We start from the raw sequence: 17,682 nt of genomic DNA, 5'->3' as shown, positions 1-17,682 counted from the left end.
GACTATGGGCTTGCTATGTAGGCTACACACGACAAGTGATACCAAGGACCAAAACGTATAATGCTCTGGTTAAATCCGATTATGAGAACCGTTTATTATTATTGATCAAATGAGTTTTGTAAATGATCTGATTTGAGAAAGCAAAGGTAATAAAACAAACAAAAAACCGAATGCGGAAATTAATGCAAGCTTGTGTTTTCCGAGGAACAAATGATGTTTGAGATTTAGAATAGATACCATCCGAGAAGCGCAAAAAACAATGCAATTAAAATCAAAGGGTTAAGGAGATCAAGAGAGTTGCTGAAGTTTTCCAAATCCCAAACATCACTTCTTAAAGGTTGATATTCGGTTTGTGCAGCAACATCTACAGTGCTTCTGTGAAACCAAAGATTGCATAGTGAATGTCGGTGTCATAAGCAGTAAGCAGGCTATATAGCAAATCTTCATTCTAGTTTACAACTTCTTATACTAACTTCTAGCAAAAAGCTATATAGCTAGCCCGTAACGTCTAGGAATTATTTTTACTTAGTTGGTTCAAATCAATTTTAACCGCAATAAATTAGTGTTAGGAATAAGAAGCATGCCGCAGAAGCGACAAGGCAACAGTTGCTTAAATATACCCCAGCCTATAAGAGGATTGCGACCCATAGAGAAGGGTACCCTCGAGTTATTACTTTTTGCTGAAAGCTTAAAATTTTTCAAAATATAGTAGTGTATACAATCCAAGATGTCATAGACCTACTACAATAGTAATTGTTTTCTGTCGGCGGCCATATGCTAAGACTCACGTCTCAAGAGCAGAAATCTCTTTCTTCAGCTCTTCTTGGACTTTCATGACTTGTTCGTCCTCGCCTTCATTTTCGTTCTCTTCATGACCGTCTTCAATTATTTCTTCTTCTTCTTTCTCGCTGGAATCTGATTTACTTCCGTTTATTGGTCTGTGCATGAAACGTTACAGAAAGAGAAGCAACAAATCAGAGTTAGTCAATTACAGTCACAATAAGACCAAAATTAAAAAAACAACTTTGGAACTTATACACAGCAATGTCATACGTTCTAAATAAAACATTGAAATGGTTATAATAACTTGGGTTAAAGTACATATTGACGTACCCGTGAGACAAAGTTTGACCTTCCCGAAATTCTACCACAATGCCATCGTTGATCGAAGTAAAATCTTTGCAGCCCTTGCTGATTGGATGAACCCACTGAACCGGAACAAAGTTCAAGAAACCCTCACGTTCCAGGAGGCGGTTTAGGTACAGCCTTTGATTGTACCAGGTGTACCAGTTTCCATTTAACTTAAACACTTTTAGTGTACCAAATTTTTCTGGCTCAAACTCTTTATTCAAAATGCCATCGACCGCGTCCTGGATGAGAATTCCGCTCCTCAGTTCCGGGGCAACGAACTGTCTTGTGAAGCGGATGTCGCTGGGACGGAGAAAGATGTATTCGTGGTTTATTAGTGTTGATTCGGGTTGATCCTGAACTAACATTTCTAGATCTTCCACACTCATGGGACTCAGCTCCATGCTTCAGCTAAAAAAAGAAACTTTTCTTCTATTCCAAGCGTTTGAAAGAGCAGGACTCGCAAAGGCTCCTGCCTGATGCCGATCAAAAGAACACCTCCCGCAGCAAAAGCAACAAAAATATGTCGACTGTTACAGGAGGGTTTTGACAATATAAGGCTTCAGTTTAAGTCATTTTGACAGGAACTTGCAAAAACTGACGCTAGACTACCAAAATATCGTAATATCGACGTATGATGAGAAATAAAAGTGCTTATACATAAACGTAGGCTACATATACAGCTTTGGTATAAAGGGTTTGGTGATTCGAACTGAGTAGTGAAGGAATTTCAGCATACCAATCAATATGGTGAAACATTGCAAACACTTTGAAGATGTGTAAACTTGATGATTTCACAGTTTAATCGGTTTTTTAAATAACTTAAAATTGAAATTCAACCGAAGATTTTTGCTTCTTTGTGTGACATTTGGTTTTACGTCAATTGTGACAGAAAAAGAATAATGACATAATCGGAGACGTAAAATTTTGTGATGCGGTTCCGATACTGTTTTTACGTTTTGATGCATCATCCTTTCGTAGTGTTACAACCTATTGTGCGTATTATCAATTTCCGCTTAAAAACATTCACCCCTGCATAAATCTACGTCATAATCAATTGACAATGACAACAGGCTACTGGCTGCAGTCAGCTGGTGTTCGTTTTTTAAGGCAAGCACTATCATCAACCGACTAAGACAGTTCTAAACCGAACGCTGTCGAATTGATCTTGAAAGTTACACACTTAAATTTATACTAGAATCGTGGTTTAAATTTCCATTAACTTCAGTTATCGAAAGTGGGAGTTACCCCATTATGACGCTTTTAGCCTCGATTACATACAAGAAAAAAGTTGAGCGCACTTTTTCTTTGTTTCATTGTATTATAATTGGCTGAGTTTATCGTGGTAGTAGCTGTTATGATGTGGCGCGCTTGCAAGCCTTCATAACAGCAAGCCTTGTCCTTCTAGTACCAGTACTTTGTAGCCTACCTACCTACCAAGTACAGTACCAATGAATAGAGAAAACGTGTTCGAATATGTAGTAGGAAACGTTGTAATTTAATCTTAATATAAAATTTAACAAGCTATAGCACCGTTCCAGTCTATTCGTGTAGTCACGGTCTCTCAGGCTATTTTCACCGAATAGTCATAAAGAAGGTTTTATTTGCACATCGAAATCACCGTAGAATAATAAGCAGGCCTACTTTGTTCAAGTAACGGATAAAAAATCTCACAAAACATAAAAATTTAAATAAATAACATTTTCCAATCAACAGTATATGTACGTCATGGTTTGGCTTAAAAAACCTGAAAATACCAAATAAAATTGTTTGTGCTATAAAAAGAACAAAGAATTCAAGTTTGTAGCCAGTTTGTATTATTTATTCCTACGAAAATTTAAACGTAAAGATTTGAAACAAATTTTTCTTGCAGTTCATCTTTCTTCTTCTATAACCCACATGGTTTATTAAAAATTTTATTGTTATCTAAAAAAATATTCGAAAATGACGTGATGTGTTTACGGTCCACCTTGAACTTATACATTACATAGCTTAAAACTTCAAAATCGCACAGGCAATATATTACGTCAAATAGATTATAAAAGCATACAGCGAGTCAAAGCGTAAAATAAAAATCTGAAAATTTGGAAAAGCCTTTGTGTATGTTACAAATGTAGGTGAAATATACTGTGGTCTTCGTTGTCACGTGTTCTCTTCACTTTACTGCTGATTCTTATATATTTTAATTTTCCGTTGTAACTTGGAAACGGTTGAAGCAGATTTCATAGCGGTGAATGGTTTTATCTGAAAAGAAAATAGGTTAATTGAAATTTATATTAGAAGATAGCTTATAAATGTGGGCTACAATGCTTAGATTTAAGTCATTAATAATCTGAAGTAAGTTTAGTAATGACTTGATAGAAACACGCCACCTTTCAATACATTCTTAGACGTAGCCGTAAAGCATAGAATACAGTATAAATTCACAAACGTGGGTTGATATTATCCCATATTTGCAACTTTGTTTCTTGTGTATGAGGTGCGTGTGCGTATTAGACTATTCAATTTAAATTTATTGACATGGCTTGATATTATTTTATTTGAAACTCTACCTTATTATCCGAAGCTCAATTTTTGCAAAATAAACTGTTGGATAATATCGGACGCACATTTTACAAGTCAGTTATATTTGAACTTACTTTGTGTGTACATCAGTAATTCGTCATCGATCCAGGGGTGCCGGTGACCGTATTTACTTGTGGCACGGTACAAACAGTAGGCTGAGGTCTATTTGATAAAGAATTACACTTTCTTTTGTAACAATAGACCACCAACATTACGATTAGACATATTAAAGCGATTACTCCAGAAACTATTCCTCCTCTGAAAAGAAATTTAAACAGTAGGTTATTAAAATTTTCTCTTTGTAACATCATAAATAGTTGTATAATCTACCTCTGACTTGGATTTACGTTAACTTAGCCCTATGGGTAACTTAAACTCCAATTGATAAAATTCATCCCTAAGGATAGACTATAGACTATTTTTTTAAGTAATATTTTTCATAAACTTACATTATTTGTGCTTCTGTCGTGTTGTAAGAATTATAGTCGATTTTTCTGTTTGTTGTGTAGCTTTCCGCCGGCACCAACAGCAACAAAACCAAACTACCGATGCAAAGTGTCGCTTCAATGTGCCTTTGTTTGAATAGGCCTACAGCCATTTTTGCTAAGAAAAATAATGAGTAAAATGCAAAGAAATAATTTAAATTCAGTGACAAGCAATAGAGAGCTGAAGGTTACTTGTGAATGCGGTCTCCTGCTTTGGCGCTGTTTATAAAGGGTCAGAATGTTTCCGAAAACAAATCATTCTTTTACCAGCACGTGAGCCGTATTTTCTATTTATAGACTTCATCTACTCATGAGGTGGTATGCGTAGCCTATTTCTGATCGTTAAATCAAGCATCAATATAGACTACGCTAGAAAAGTAAATATCATGCATAAAATAGCCATGCGTTGTCATTTTTACAACTGGTCGTCCAGTAGCACGATATGATTCAGAGTTATATTTATACGTTTTAGAGGATAATTTAATTGAATTGCAATCTTGGTGAATAGTGGAAAGTTTTTAGAGAGCTTAAGTAACAGTAGGCTACATCTATGCTTGTTTTAAACTTAAATGCAGAGATACTAAAGTTTCAAAATACCCGTGCTTGAGTTTAAAAAATCAGGCTTTGAAGACGCCCTTAATATCATAACTACATGTATTTTCACGCCATATTTACTGATACAAGAACTGTAGGCTATAAGATGTTAATAGATAATACAAGTGGTCCAAGTGGTTGCGCTTTATTTTACAAGTGGCTTTGCTAGGCGTTGTTCTTATAAAGATTAGGCCAGAAGTGTTTTCAAAAACAAATCAACTTTACATGCACGTCGAACGTCATTTCTTTTTAGAAGCTTTATTTTTTCATGAGACAGATAAGCCGTAGCTTAATCGTGATCGTTAAATCTAATTTATATAGACTACTGTAGAAAGGTAAATATCACGCAAAAATAACTACCGTATGCGTTGTTTATCAAACATTTTTACAACCGGTATTTCAATAATTCAAAATGATTCAGTGTCAATGTTTACACATTTGAGGATTACTGTGTAGGCCTATCATTCAATGTGTTGTAAGCTTGTTATGTTGCAAAACTATGTTTATTTTATATTTATTATGTTGGTAGACATGCTGTTATAATGTAGTGAGTAATTTTCCTTTATTTTTCATTGTGACGTTATTTACCAGAAAAGCTTCTACAAGTAGTAGGCTACTAGAAAGCTAAATTGCTTCACAAATTTTAATCTGATGACGTCTATTCATTATTACATTTCATGTATCTGTTTTCAGTGAAAAACTTTTATAGAAACTTGAAGAAAAGTTACATCTAACCTCTTATTTTAACAACATCTTTATGAAGACATGACGCCTAACTCAATAATACACGGTTATGAACAAAATTTTCTTTGAATAAAGTACAAACCTAATGATTTTTTTTGAACACGGTAGGCTATTTAGGCTGTTACTGTTGCCTTCTAATATTTTTTAAGTTGAGACTTAAGCCTGTTTGAATTGTAGTTATTTTATTAAATTTCTGAAATAAAGCCTGTGTTTATAGTTTGTTTTCGAAACGCTACGCTGAAATGTGAAAATTCCATTATCAGTCCCGTTTATATGGTTTATTTTAATTTTTAGCCTTTCCTTGCTAGCTGCAAACGTTCAACTGGTGTCAAGATAATCGACATTTTCTAAATAGGTAGGTCGCAACTCGCAAGCTCCCATCAAGATTGCAGACAAAACAAACTGGAAAGTAATATGTGTGGTAGTTTTTGAGGAGATATCGCGTGCTAAATCAATTTTGGTGTTAAATGGCGTAGCCTAGGCTATGGCCTATCACACCACCTGCAAACTTCTGCGAATCAGTTATAAAATATTTTATATAGGCTACCGTAAACATCGGGGTCTAGTATACTAGTGGTCCACAGGTTGCTTTTGTATACTGGACCTCATGCAGCTACTGAAATTGTGACGTAATCTGGTCTTGCACTTGTATACTAGATGAAAACATTGTATCTCTTATTTTTTGTCATTGATTGTGAGGAGCGAAAAGAATGATGCAAAGTCGTCTTTCCAATCTTCCGTAAAGTGTAAACTGTAGCCTACCTTTTTAAAGGTTTTGCTGTTTTAACTTTACACTATTTGAATTATTCATGAGTGTGTCTGTATGCCATAGCCTAGTGCAGTGGTTCCCAACCTTTTTCTTGCCATCGACCCCTTAGACCAGTGGTTTTCAACCTTTTTCATACCACTACCCATTTTAACAACCCAATGTAACTAACAACCCCCTTCCAAAAATTTTGATACGTGATTTGCTTTTGATTTGCTCGTTGAAAACCGGTAAACTTGGCTCGGTAAACTTGATTCTGTATATGAAATAAGCTATTAAAATGTTCTTATTTTTTGTGAAATAGCAATAAAAAAATCAAGTTTTATTTTTTTATGTCTAGCAAATGTTACCTTGCTCTTAACAGTCGCTTTTAAAATTTCCTCAGGCTAGGCTAGCTACTGTAAGCTACCTATGATTGATACCGGGAACTCAATAGTAAGCCTACACTGGTTTGCCTAGGCTATCATCTGCTGCAAAAGTAATAGTCTATCTCGCAACTTGCTTCCTGGCTGCTCACTGTTTGAACATTCCACTTTTATTCAACTGTTTGAACATTCACTGTCAACAACATTCACTAATATCATTACAGTTAATTTTTTATGGTAATTAATTGGCATTCTCGTAATAGTGATTGGTATTGGGACTGGGTAAAACCTGGACACGACGCAATCCGCGGATCGTCCATCGACGGTTGAAAATGGACGCTTTTACGCAAAACCGACGTTTTCCCTTAATCGTCCATGGACGGTTGTTGAAATGGGCTTGCACGCACGATTGCAAAGATGCAATTTTTGGCTTGATGGTGCGCACAAAAGCCTCAGTTCTTTGTTTAACTATTTTAAATTGGCGCTCAAATAACCGGTTTTCTTTTATTTATTATAAATAAATAAATAGGAAGATAAAAAAGTTCAGCGTGCACTTTGATGAACCTTGTGCGTGCAGGTATCCTACTTTCCACTATAGATGTTTTGCATATCAAGGCCAAATAGTTTCATTTTCATTCCATCTTAACATAAAGGATCTAAGATTAAAATTTCAACTGTTGACAGATTTTTTATTAAATTGAAACAAAAAATGACATGGATTGAAGTATTGCCTGTTACTGCTGCAATCATGGGTTGTGGCATGGTCATGATGGGTTCCATTATCTGCCTGCAGCGTTCTCAATATCGAGGTTTTATGGATAGAAGGGTAAGACTAAAGTGCTTCAAGTTGTTTCAAATGCTATACTACTTATGTAGCTAAATATAAAATTGCAAAGACTGAAGTACTGCCATATTGATTCATTTCCAGCGCCAAAAGGAATCTCACCAGATATAATAAGACTTTTTGCAACTGAGCTTGCATTAAAACAGTAATATGGTTGGATAATTGTTTTCCTCGGACTGTGAAAAGTTTTTTGCACGCCCTAAACCCCATGAGAATGCCTCATCGCTCAAGCCCTGATTACACCAAGTTAGCCTTTGTGCAAGTTCCAATAGACCCACATATTTTTTACCTGATTTTTTATAACGTATTGCCCAAAGTTAGAATTGTTCACTAGGTCCATTGAAGAACAGGAACAAGCATCGTTGATGCCCTGCCAAAGGACGTTACAGTGGTAGCATCACTGGGTTGCATTATTGCAAGACCCGCACTTCAACCACTCGGCTACTGAGACGAAATGACTTATCGTTGTTAATAAAAGTATTTGTTTGATATTTTCAGGTACCTTATGGAGCTCATGTATCCCGATATACTTGCCATGGCCGTTTAAACGAAAGAGATGAACGCTTGGCAATTCACCCTACAGAGGTAAAAAGGTTTATTTCGCATATTTATTCACACTTTTTGACAAATTGAGTGCTTTGATATTATCAAACATTCAGTTTTCATACAGTTTACAGGTTTACACTGCATATATTTTTACTTGTGTGGCGTGTAATGTTGTCTATTGTGCTCTAAGTCTAGCCTGCTCAATTCAGCATCAGTTCATTAATTTTCTGTTTTTCAAGACCTGTTAATTCAACCTCAAGCGGTTTAGACAGTGACTATTTCATCATATGTTGGTCACACAGCCTGTTGTTAAAGATAGTCAGTTATATTAGGAGAAGGGGTTGGCAATAAGTTGATTTTATTTATTTAAGGGTTAATTGAAGTTGAATGTAGCTTAGGAGGTGATTTTGGGTTATGTTTTGATTACTGGGTTATAACATTTAAGTTAGATTAACAAAAATCTGTGAAAAATAGATTCGAATGTGCAATTCTTTCTGGTGGAATAGTGGCAGCCATCTGTTTAATGTTTGTAAGCGTAACCTACTTAAATCCCTAGCTAAATAGGCTTAGGATATGATGAAGTAATTGAGTAGAAAATAGTTCAATGGTTGGGAGACTATGGAAACATTCTGCAATATAGTCTTAACTGAACCATTACATACAACAGATGTCTTACCAACATATATATACACACATAGTAGATTCATAAGCAAATGGTCAATTACAAATATTTTGTAATGTTTCAGGTCAATTGGATTCATCCTTTGTGGAGGCCAAGCAATTATAAATGAAATCTTGGCGTTACCTTCTTTATTTTTGTTATTTGCATGAGAAAATAAACACTATATTATCCATGGCACTGAACTGTTTTCTTGTTAAAAAAGTGCAGTAAAGTTATGCAGCATGTATACGACGTACGTTGAAATTGGTGAGAACATAAAAACATATATATAGGTTAGTTACTTTTTGGCGCAATTGTTTGTGGCCCACAATTTGCAAAAATAAAGTGACATGGTGTCAGCGATCACGCAAGTAAATTAATCGACTATTTATTTACAAACGATGGTTACGCCATGATGCGGTGCAGTGTTCTTTAACCGAGTGAATGAAGAAACTGGAACCCTTACATTCTGAGATGTCTAAAATAAGGAGCCCGTGAGGCATTACGCTATCTTTTCAGGTTTTCATGATGTTTTCGACTTTATAATGCAGCTAAAGTTATAAGCATCGGTGCAATTTTTTAATACCGTTAACGGCTGTTCTGTATAATTCAACATATTTGGACCAATATATAATGTAAAGAACCGCTTAGACAAGTTTTTACGCTTACAAACGTAAATGGATTGAAAAACTTCTAAAAAAATTGAATAAACTTAAAAAGATTGGGAACCACTTCTCTAGTATAACTCCCGGCTTTTAGAAAATGGTTAATGGTATACAGCAGGGCTTCCCAAACTTTTTTGCTCGCGACCCCTTTCAAACTTCGGAAGTTTTCCGCGACCCTTCACGTTTAAATTGATTAGCAGTGCGAAATATACATTAGTCATTAGTGACATTTATTGAGATGCAAAGACTGAATTCAAGCAACCAGTACTCAAAGCCTACTTACTACTTTACACATATGTAGGCTACTGGAAACAAAAAAGCACACACATTTATTGAGTGTGATTGGTGCGACTGCTTTCTGCTACAAAGCAAGTCCAGCCGTGGCTCAATATATGTTAATGCTGGTCTCAAGGCGGTTTCAATGTTGATTAGGCTGGAACGATATTTTGTTTTGATTGTATTTTGTACTTCGTGTAAAATTGGTATACGCTCTGCGACCCCTTGCGGGGTCGCGACCCCCAGTTTGGGAAGCCCTAGTATACAGTAACTATAGTTTCGCAATAGCGTGAAAAAACCGTTTGTTGCTATTGCAGTGAAGGTACTCAGTGATATTTTAAAATTGAGGTAGAAGCGAAGGTGTGGTACCAACTTTGCCGATTTACATGAAACGCTGCACAAAGCAATCTTCAAATTATAATTAAAAACTTAAAACAAATTCTAAAACACTGAAAGAAAAAGCGCTGCGAGCAGGGTTCGAACCTGCGCGGGAAGATCCCATTGGATTTCAAGTCCAACGCCTTAACCACTCGGCCATCACAGCTGTGAGAACGAAAAGCGCAAATATCGTTTTTATACTTAGTACGTGAGTATAGTTTTTTTCGTTCTAAACATATTCTTTCTTTTAAGTATCTATGAAGAAAAGATTGATCTAAGTTTTTATTACTTTCTTTATATTAGCAAAGGCATCAGCGAGCGATTTTAAATTGTTAGTGTGATCTACTCAAATTACACTCATTTTATATTAGAAATTGTAAAGGCTTTCTGCAGAAACTCAAACTCCTACGTCAGGCCAGATCAAAGTTAAGAAACTTGGATCGTTTGTTTTCGAACAACCCATTGTTTGTTGCGCTGGTTTTAAATCGACTTGTAAAAAATATGGTGATATGAAACGTTGCAAAAATGCTTTATGAAAGCATACCAACAACTTACGAACACCAACTTTTGTAGTTTAGATACCTCGGTAAAGCCTGCAAATCAATTCTTCTATCTTCAAAGCCTTCAATTCCACCTTGTTCTACGTCATAGTTTGTGTCATGGCAGAAAGTGGTGAATACTGCTCAGGGTTCCACGACATATGACCGCGGGAAAATGACCGCGAACAAACTCACCGGGGACAACTGAACGTGACGTAAATTGACCGCGAACAAACTGACTGTGATGTAAATTGACCGCGAACAAACTAACCGGGAACAGACTTACCGGAATGAAAATTGACCGGGAGGTAAATTGACCGTGCAAGTGCTGAATTATTGTGTTTAAGTTGATGGTAGTATATGATATGTAATGATACGTATGATACGTACAGCTTCAATCTGACAATTTACTTAACTAAAGTGTCCATTGTTATTGCAATGAGTCCATTGTTACAACATGAGATAGGCTACAACGCATTGTTTCATAATCTCATCAAACAACTCGTCTAGACCGGGAAAATGCATGTAACAATAGGAAATCTATGAATAAAGGTGAAAAACCCGTAGGGTCACCCTACACCCTACAAGGGGCCAAAAAACTCTAAGAGTGGCAACCTTGACTGCAATACACATACTAAATTGGATAGTGACTAGATAGCGACTAGATAGTGAATTAGAATTTTGACCTTTTGACGGCCAATTTGTCGCCGGTTAATTTGATCGCCGGCCAATTTATCGACGGTTAATTTCATCGCCGGCCAATTTACGTCACGGTTAATTTGATCGCCGGCCAATTTGTTGCCGGTCAGTTGTCCACTACCAGTTGTCGCCGGTGAGTTTGTTCACGGTCACTTCTCGTGATCCCACTGCTCAGCGCTGAAAGCTATTTGTTTAGGTTTTTAATTTGGCGAAAAAAATGTATGGAAATAATTTAACCTACTTGCTGAACATATAGGCCGAAATATTGCTTTGTGTCCTTTTAATTTAAAAGAAAATCCGTTAACTTTGGTAATACATACGCATTATGGGGTGATTGGGATGGGATCACGAGAAGTGACCGTGAAAAAACTCACCGGCGACAACTGGTAGTGGACAACTGACCGGCAACAAATTGGCCGGCGATCAAATTAACCTTGACGTAAATTGGCCGGCGATGAAATTAACCGTCGATAAATTGGCCGGCGATCAAATTAACCGGCGACAAATTGGCCGTCAAAAGGTCAAAATTCTAATTCACTATCTAGTCGCTATCTAGTCACTATCCAATTTAGTATGTGTATTGCAGTCAAGGTTGCCACTCGTAGAGTTTTTTGGCCCCTTGTAGGGTGTAGGGCAGTGTTTCTCAAACTTTTTGCGATCGCGTACCACTCGTTCGTTTTTTTTGCTACACTGCGTACCACCTGGCTCCTGAATGACTTATTTTACTCAAATGTACCGGTATTTATTAGTTATTACCGTTATTACTATACCATAACACCAATGAATAGCAAGAAAACACAATTTAATTTGATAGAAGCAACTGTTTCTTCTGCACAAGCTTGTCTATCCGGGGCAACACATTACTCACAGCACATCGAAAATCATGTTCAGCGGTACGCGGTACCACTTAAAAAGCTCTCGCGTACCACTAGTGGTACGCGTACCACAGTTTGAGAACCACTGGTGTAGGGTGACCCTACGGGTTTTTCACCTTTATTCATAGATTTCCTATTGTTACATGCATTTTCCCGGTCTAGACGAGTTGTTTGATGAGATTGTGAAACAATGCGTTGTAGCCTATCTCATGTTGTAACAATGGACTCATTGCAATAACAATGGACACTTTAGTTAAGTAAATTGTCAGATTGAAGCTGTACGTCAGGACTCCCCTTCAGCACTTTTAATTCAACTTCACCCTTCATAATTCAGCACTTGCACGGTCAATTTACCTCCCGGTCAATTTTCATTCCGGTAAGTCTGTTCCCGGTTAGTTTGTTCGCGGTCAATTTACATCACAGTCAGTTTGTTCGCGGTCAATTTACGTCACGTTCAGTTGTCCCCGGTGAGTTTGTTCGCGGTCATTTTCCCGCGGTCATATGTCGTGGAACCGATTGGGATGGAGGAGGCATACTTTCCACCCCACAATCTCGATCAATTGTTTAACCAAATGACTATTTCTCCGTATGAAGATCACGCTGCCTGTTGTTAAAGATAGACGGTTAAGTTAGAGAATGGGTATGCAAAAAGTTGATTTTAGCTATTTAAGATTTTATTGGAGTTAGATTTAGATTAGAATGTAAATTTAGGTTAGCTTTAGGTTAATATGTTATACGATTTAATTTAGGTTAACAAGTAACTCAGAAAAGTAGCTTCAAACGCACGATTTTTTTCCGCTAGCAGCCATTTTTCAAAAGCAAAAAGGCGTTTTAGGTCTTCGGTTCTTTTTGTTTACGGTATTTTGTTTTATTTCTTACATTTATATGAAAAAAAGAAATACAGAAATATTTAAAATTGAGTTTAAAAATGAAAAGCTATTACTGTGTAGCAAATAGGCTACTATAAAAGTTAAAGAATCTCGCTAAACAACCGCAAAGGCAACGCGACAATCCCAGTATCACGATTACGATTTTGACACGGTCCAGAATATCTCTGTATTGCACATTTATTTGCAAAAAAAAAGAAATACAGAAATATTTAAATTGTGTTTAAAAATGAAGAACTTTTACCGTTTAGGAAATAGGTTGGAACACGGTCCAGAATATCTCTCTATTGCACTGTATATCATTCTATTTCACTACACGTAATGACCAACTCGACCATTCCGGTATCCAGATGACAACCGCCATATGCCTAGCACGAAACAAGTAATTGAACCCCACCCAACACGACAGTTAAGTCTATTATCAGCTGGCCTGCAGTAAGCCTGAACTGGCGCAATAGATATCGCAATGTTCTTGACACGAACACGACTGGGAGAAATGACATACAACTTTATGAGTTGACCAGCTTGCAACCTGAAAATCATGCTTTGAAAATGTTTGTACATAAACAACTGGCGCAATTATAGGCTTGCACTTGTTCATACCTGCGACTTTTTGCAACTGAATTTCGTTACTCTACTCTGTTAAATGCTGTACTAAATGTATACTGTATTAAACGTATTACTCTGAAAATCTTGATTTTCTTGTTAGTTTTATTTTGTTTTAACTTGGATGCGTATCATACACAAAAACTATTTTAGAAAACAAACAACACATTCAGACAATGCATAAATTATATTGCGGGAAAATTTGGTGCGAAACTCCTTCATAGAGGGCGATTTTTCAGAAAAGATTGAAGACTACTGGTCTGAAGTCTAAATATATTAACCTCTATAAGTCTATATGATGATTTACACAACTGCTAGAGCTTCCGGGGTTTAAAAGTATTAGCAACCTATAAGGTCAATTATTAGGTAATAAACTACTGTAAGTTTTAGAGCAGAAGCAATTACACAGAACAGTTTATAACAGGCAGCAAAAAATATTTATTGCTTAATTTAAGTGTTTTTCTACCGAAAACAAAAATACCAACCTTTCTAAAACGACAATGCGTACATTACCGTAACTATAGGTCATGCAGCCCATTGCTATAAGGCAGTTAGGTAGGTAGGTAGGTAGGCAGTTAGGTTAGATGTTAGAAGAATAGGTATGCTAAAAATTGATTTTACTTATTTACGGTTTAATTGAAGTTAGACTTAGAATAGAGGAAACATTTCAGTTAGGTTAACAAGAAACTGTAAAAAAACTTCAAACATTGTTTTCCGGTTAAATAATGACAACCATAAGATAAAGGCTGGGATTGATGTTATAGATTTAAATAATATAAAAATCAGTTAGGTTAGGTTTTGGATGCTGCAGTAAAACATTTCAGTTGAATTATGAAAAATTTTTCAAAAAGCTTAAAAAGTACGTTTTTTCGTTGAAATAAAATAATAAAATAATGAAGATAATTAAATAAAAATTTTACAGTTTGTCGCGACAGCTCGTAATTTTGAACGTGACAAAAATTTCTATTTGCTGCTGACCTGACCTCATTTACGTCATAAATTACCGAGGAGATCGCTTGCATAGGCTGGATGTATGGATTTGTTGCATCATTACGTTACGTTTTGTTCTTGTAGATTGTTTATTTGCGCAGATTCTGATATACACATTCTTAATATTAACGACTTCAACTTTTTGACTTTTTAAGTTAAAATTGTCAATAATTATTATTTAACAGCAATTTCCAGCAGTCACTTCGTTTGTTGTTGTTTAACATATATCCTAATCTCATTTTTTTGTAAGAAATTGTAAAGGTAATTTTTAGAACGTCAAGAAACTTTTGCATTGAGTCAACGCAAAGTTTTGAAAATTGTCTCGTTTGTTACGTACACTACCGGTTCTTTGTTGAGCTGGTTTTAAACGCGACATGTACAAAATTGTATGGCCTCATTCAAAACTTAGCCATACATAACAATTTCCATTCCTGTTGTTTTTAACTTAAAACGGTTAGTTCGACCTTTGTACGGTAAACCTCAGTTTAAAACAAGTTCTTGTCTTGATGTTTTAAAAAAATTATACAATTAAACTTGTGCACAAAGAAAGATACTTTTTAAGTTCGTAGGCCTATAAAAAAATCTTCTATAGAAGATTTCTATAGAAATACATCAAATATCATCTGATCACATCTTCCATGTTGGTTGATTAAGCTCAGTGTTTTATGTTTGCTAGACATCATATAAGACGGGGCTTTTTCGTGAATCCGATTTTACATTCATTCAAACAGGTCAAACCTGTAAAATAATTGTTTTGCATTTTGAAATATTAGGCCTATGTCGGTTACGAGGTCAGCAATATTACCACGTTGCTTCACCTAGATAATGGTTGTAATCTGTTTAAAATTATACTAATTAGTGACGCTAGTACCACGTTACACGGTCACAAACATAAAAAGCTATTAACGTACTAGTTATATAAATACAAAATTCCTCTTAAAAGATATCGCCAGGCAGGGTTGCATTTAAGCCGATTATATATTTTTAAACTTGTTAAAATTGGGCCCCGAGCACATGCTAAATCAGAGCCGTTGATTTTTCCACTAGCACGTTTCGGAGTACAGTGACACATTTAACCAGGTAGTGCAGGACAGTCAAACCAGTTTCGTTTGTTCAACTAAATAATCTTAGTCTCGATCTTTTTGTTTATTTCTCTGGTCATTTCCTGTTCAGTTTCAATGACTTTAAGCCGGGCATTGTCATGAAATATAATTAACGAACAAGGGCGATGTTTGTCGTCTGGCGTGGCAGGTTTGTTTTAGTTGTTGTCGAGCAAGCGTTAGATTGTGGAAGTGAAATGCTCGATAGCCAAGTTAAGTTCATGATTTTGGGTGAAACTTGTTACAGAAATACCAAAAGAACCAAAATTATAGAAACAATCCATGCTAGCACAAATACTGCGGCAGTTTTTATCTATGCATTGAAAATGCTTGTAAATAGTAGGACTAGGCCTATCAACCGAAACATGTGCTTGTAAATATTATATATCTGTTAGCTGTATTCAGCTGTTTTATCAATAGGCTATCGTTATCTTCCACAACATAATTTTTGCTGCCATCTTTTTCCGCGTATCCGGTTAGTACAAGGGTGTAAAATTGAAATGAAAGAATCGTGTATGTACAAGTCAGTTGTGTTTCGCTATTACCAAACAATCAATACTAGCCTGTGGCGGTCCCTGCCGATCGACCCAAATGACTCCCGTAAAAACTTGTAGTCTAACTTCTCTGGGAAGTAGCGTGTCGTTCTCGTCAGCACTTCCACAGAAACAGATCGGTCCACTCGTAGAAGTAAAAAACTGTAGGCCTATTTGATCACTCGCCAACTGAAAAAATAAAATAAACGAATCGGTCTTATGCCAAAAGTCGAACGGAAAATTATACAACGCAAAGTATAATAAACTATAATTAATGAAGAAAAGTAAAGAATTCTGTAAATCAAAGAAATTAAAGTCAATTGCTCATGGTATGAGGGTATGATGGTGCTAACCGCCACAAGCCCATGCGTAAATCAATTATATAAGCGGCCTTTAGATATAGGCCTATTTAGCCTATTTGATTTGGAAAGTGCTTACATATGCAAGCATAAGTTAATTGAAATCATTTTTTTGTTTTTGCCACGCTTAATGTCATAGTTTAGCATGGTTTTAGGGCGGAGGAGATTTTTGGCGCTAAAGGGTTAAATAATTATTATGCTGGTTGTCACTATTTTACTAGAAAAATTATACGCTCTAAACTATTTTCCCCAGTGTCTCGTTAACCTAACACAATGTTATAATATAGTAGCATTTTAATCGAAATTTAACCCCAACTAAACCCTAAATTACTAAAATCTTTTGCATACCCATTCTCCTCTCACTAACCCAACAGCCTATCTTAAAACGGGCAGCGTGACGCCATGACCTACTTTGCGGTGTCAGTTCCTTTATTGTTTACATTTAAAGGCTTTGCCATTTGATTTTTCGATGTACCGGCCCGTTGCTAAGATATGACCTACTTTTTCCTTTTGATTAATGGTCAATGTAATACATAAAAGAAGCTGCCCACAGGCCACATCCTATCTCATAATGTGGCGTCGAGCTTAATGTACTTTGAGCTGTCATCACGTGATTGAATTGTTTTGTTTACTTATATTTCCAGCTGTTTTGTAACAAAGAGCTCGTGATCGACGACCACTTTGTAACAGGAAGCCTAACGTTCGATGTGTCTTGCGCTTTACCTACTTTAAGCAGCTTCATCTGTAATTAGGTCGGAGAAAAACAAGAAAGCGTGAGTGCCAAGAAAAAAGGGTCTTTTGATCGAGTTATTGTGTTTATAAGCACACTGGAACCGTCTTGCCTTGATAAACTGATACTGTACCGGCACAAAGGATTTGTACAGGAAAGGAAAGGATTTGTACAGAAGTGCATACTGCTCAGCCATGTAGGTGTTTGTGATGTCAGAATTTGGTAGCATTGGTTTAGTACGCATGTACGAATAATGTGTACTTGAGACTAAACAGTAAACTTGAATAAACGATCATAGTTCTGTAGTGTACTACAGTACTAGCTTATCATTTCAAAGGTAAAGCTGA

At 36.2% G+C, this 17,682-nt stretch overlaps 1 protein-coding gene, 2 long non-coding RNA genes and 1 other non-coding gene across 4 annotated transcripts; 1 reads left to right on the top strand and 3 right to left on the bottom strand.

The window, feature by feature from the left end:
• Window positions 1-74: 74 nt before the first annotated feature.
• Window positions 75-1,663, bottom strand: LOC143449503 (uncharacterized). The gene is made up of 3 exons (XM_076949733.1): window positions 1,114-1,663; window positions 789-938; window positions 75-375 (listed from the first exon to the last, which is right to left on the bottom strand). The coding sequence occupies exons 1-3, from the start codon at window positions 1,530-1,532 to the stop codon at window positions 225-227; spliced, it is 720 nt and encodes a 239-aa protein (XP_076805848.1). The 5' UTR covers window positions 1,533-1,663; the 3' UTR covers window positions 75-224.
• A 1,105-nt stretch (window positions 1,664-2,768) lies between these two features.
• On the bottom strand, window positions 2,769-4,354 carry LOC143450216 (uncharacterized). Its single transcript, XR_013114664.1, has 3 exons — window positions 4,143-4,354; window positions 3,768-3,951; window positions 2,769-3,372 (listed from the first exon to the last, which is right to left on the bottom strand). It is a non-coding gene; the product is annotated as an uncharacterized LOC143450216 (long non-coding RNA).
• Window positions 4,355-7,285: 2,931 nt separating this feature from the next.
• Window positions 7,286-8,894, top strand: LOC143450735 (uncharacterized). The gene is made up of 3 exons (XR_013114767.1): window positions 7,286-7,473; window positions 7,990-8,076; window positions 8,784-8,894. It is a non-coding gene; the product is annotated as an uncharacterized LOC143450735 (long non-coding RNA).
• A 1,207-nt stretch (window positions 8,895-10,101) lies between these two features.
• Window positions 10,102-10,183, bottom strand: Trnas-uga (transfer RNA serine (anticodon UGA)). The gene has a single exon. It is a non-coding gene; the product is annotated as a tRNA-Ser (tRNA).
• Between the last annotated feature and the right edge of the window lie 7,499 nt (window positions 10,184-17,682).

Source organism: Clavelina lepadiformis, chromosome 3, assembly GCF_947623445.1.
Source record: "Clavelina lepadiformis chromosome 3, kaClaLepa1.1, whole genome shotgun sequence".
Classification (NCBI taxonomy): domain Eukaryota; kingdom Metazoa; phylum Chordata; class Ascidiacea; order Aplousobranchia; family Clavelinidae; genus Clavelina; species Clavelina lepadiformis.
Note: the sequence above shows the minus strand (reverse complement) of the source record. Positions and strands in the feature narration are given on the sequence as shown.

Excerpts from the sequence above, each read along its gene's own strand:
- LOC143449503 (XM_076949733.1), bottom strand. The coding sequence starts at position 1,532 with ATGGAGCTGAGTCCCATGAGTGTGGAAGATCTAGAAATGTTAGTTCAG. Across the intron at positions 939-1,113 it reads GGTCAAACTTTGTCTCACGG|ACCAATAAACGGAAGTAAAT; the intron begins GTACGTCAATAT and ends TTTCATGCACAG. Across the intron at positions 376-788 it reads GAGATTTCTGCTCTTGAGAC|AAGCACTGTAGATGTTGCTG; the intron begins GTGAGTCTTAGC and ends TTGGTTTCACAG.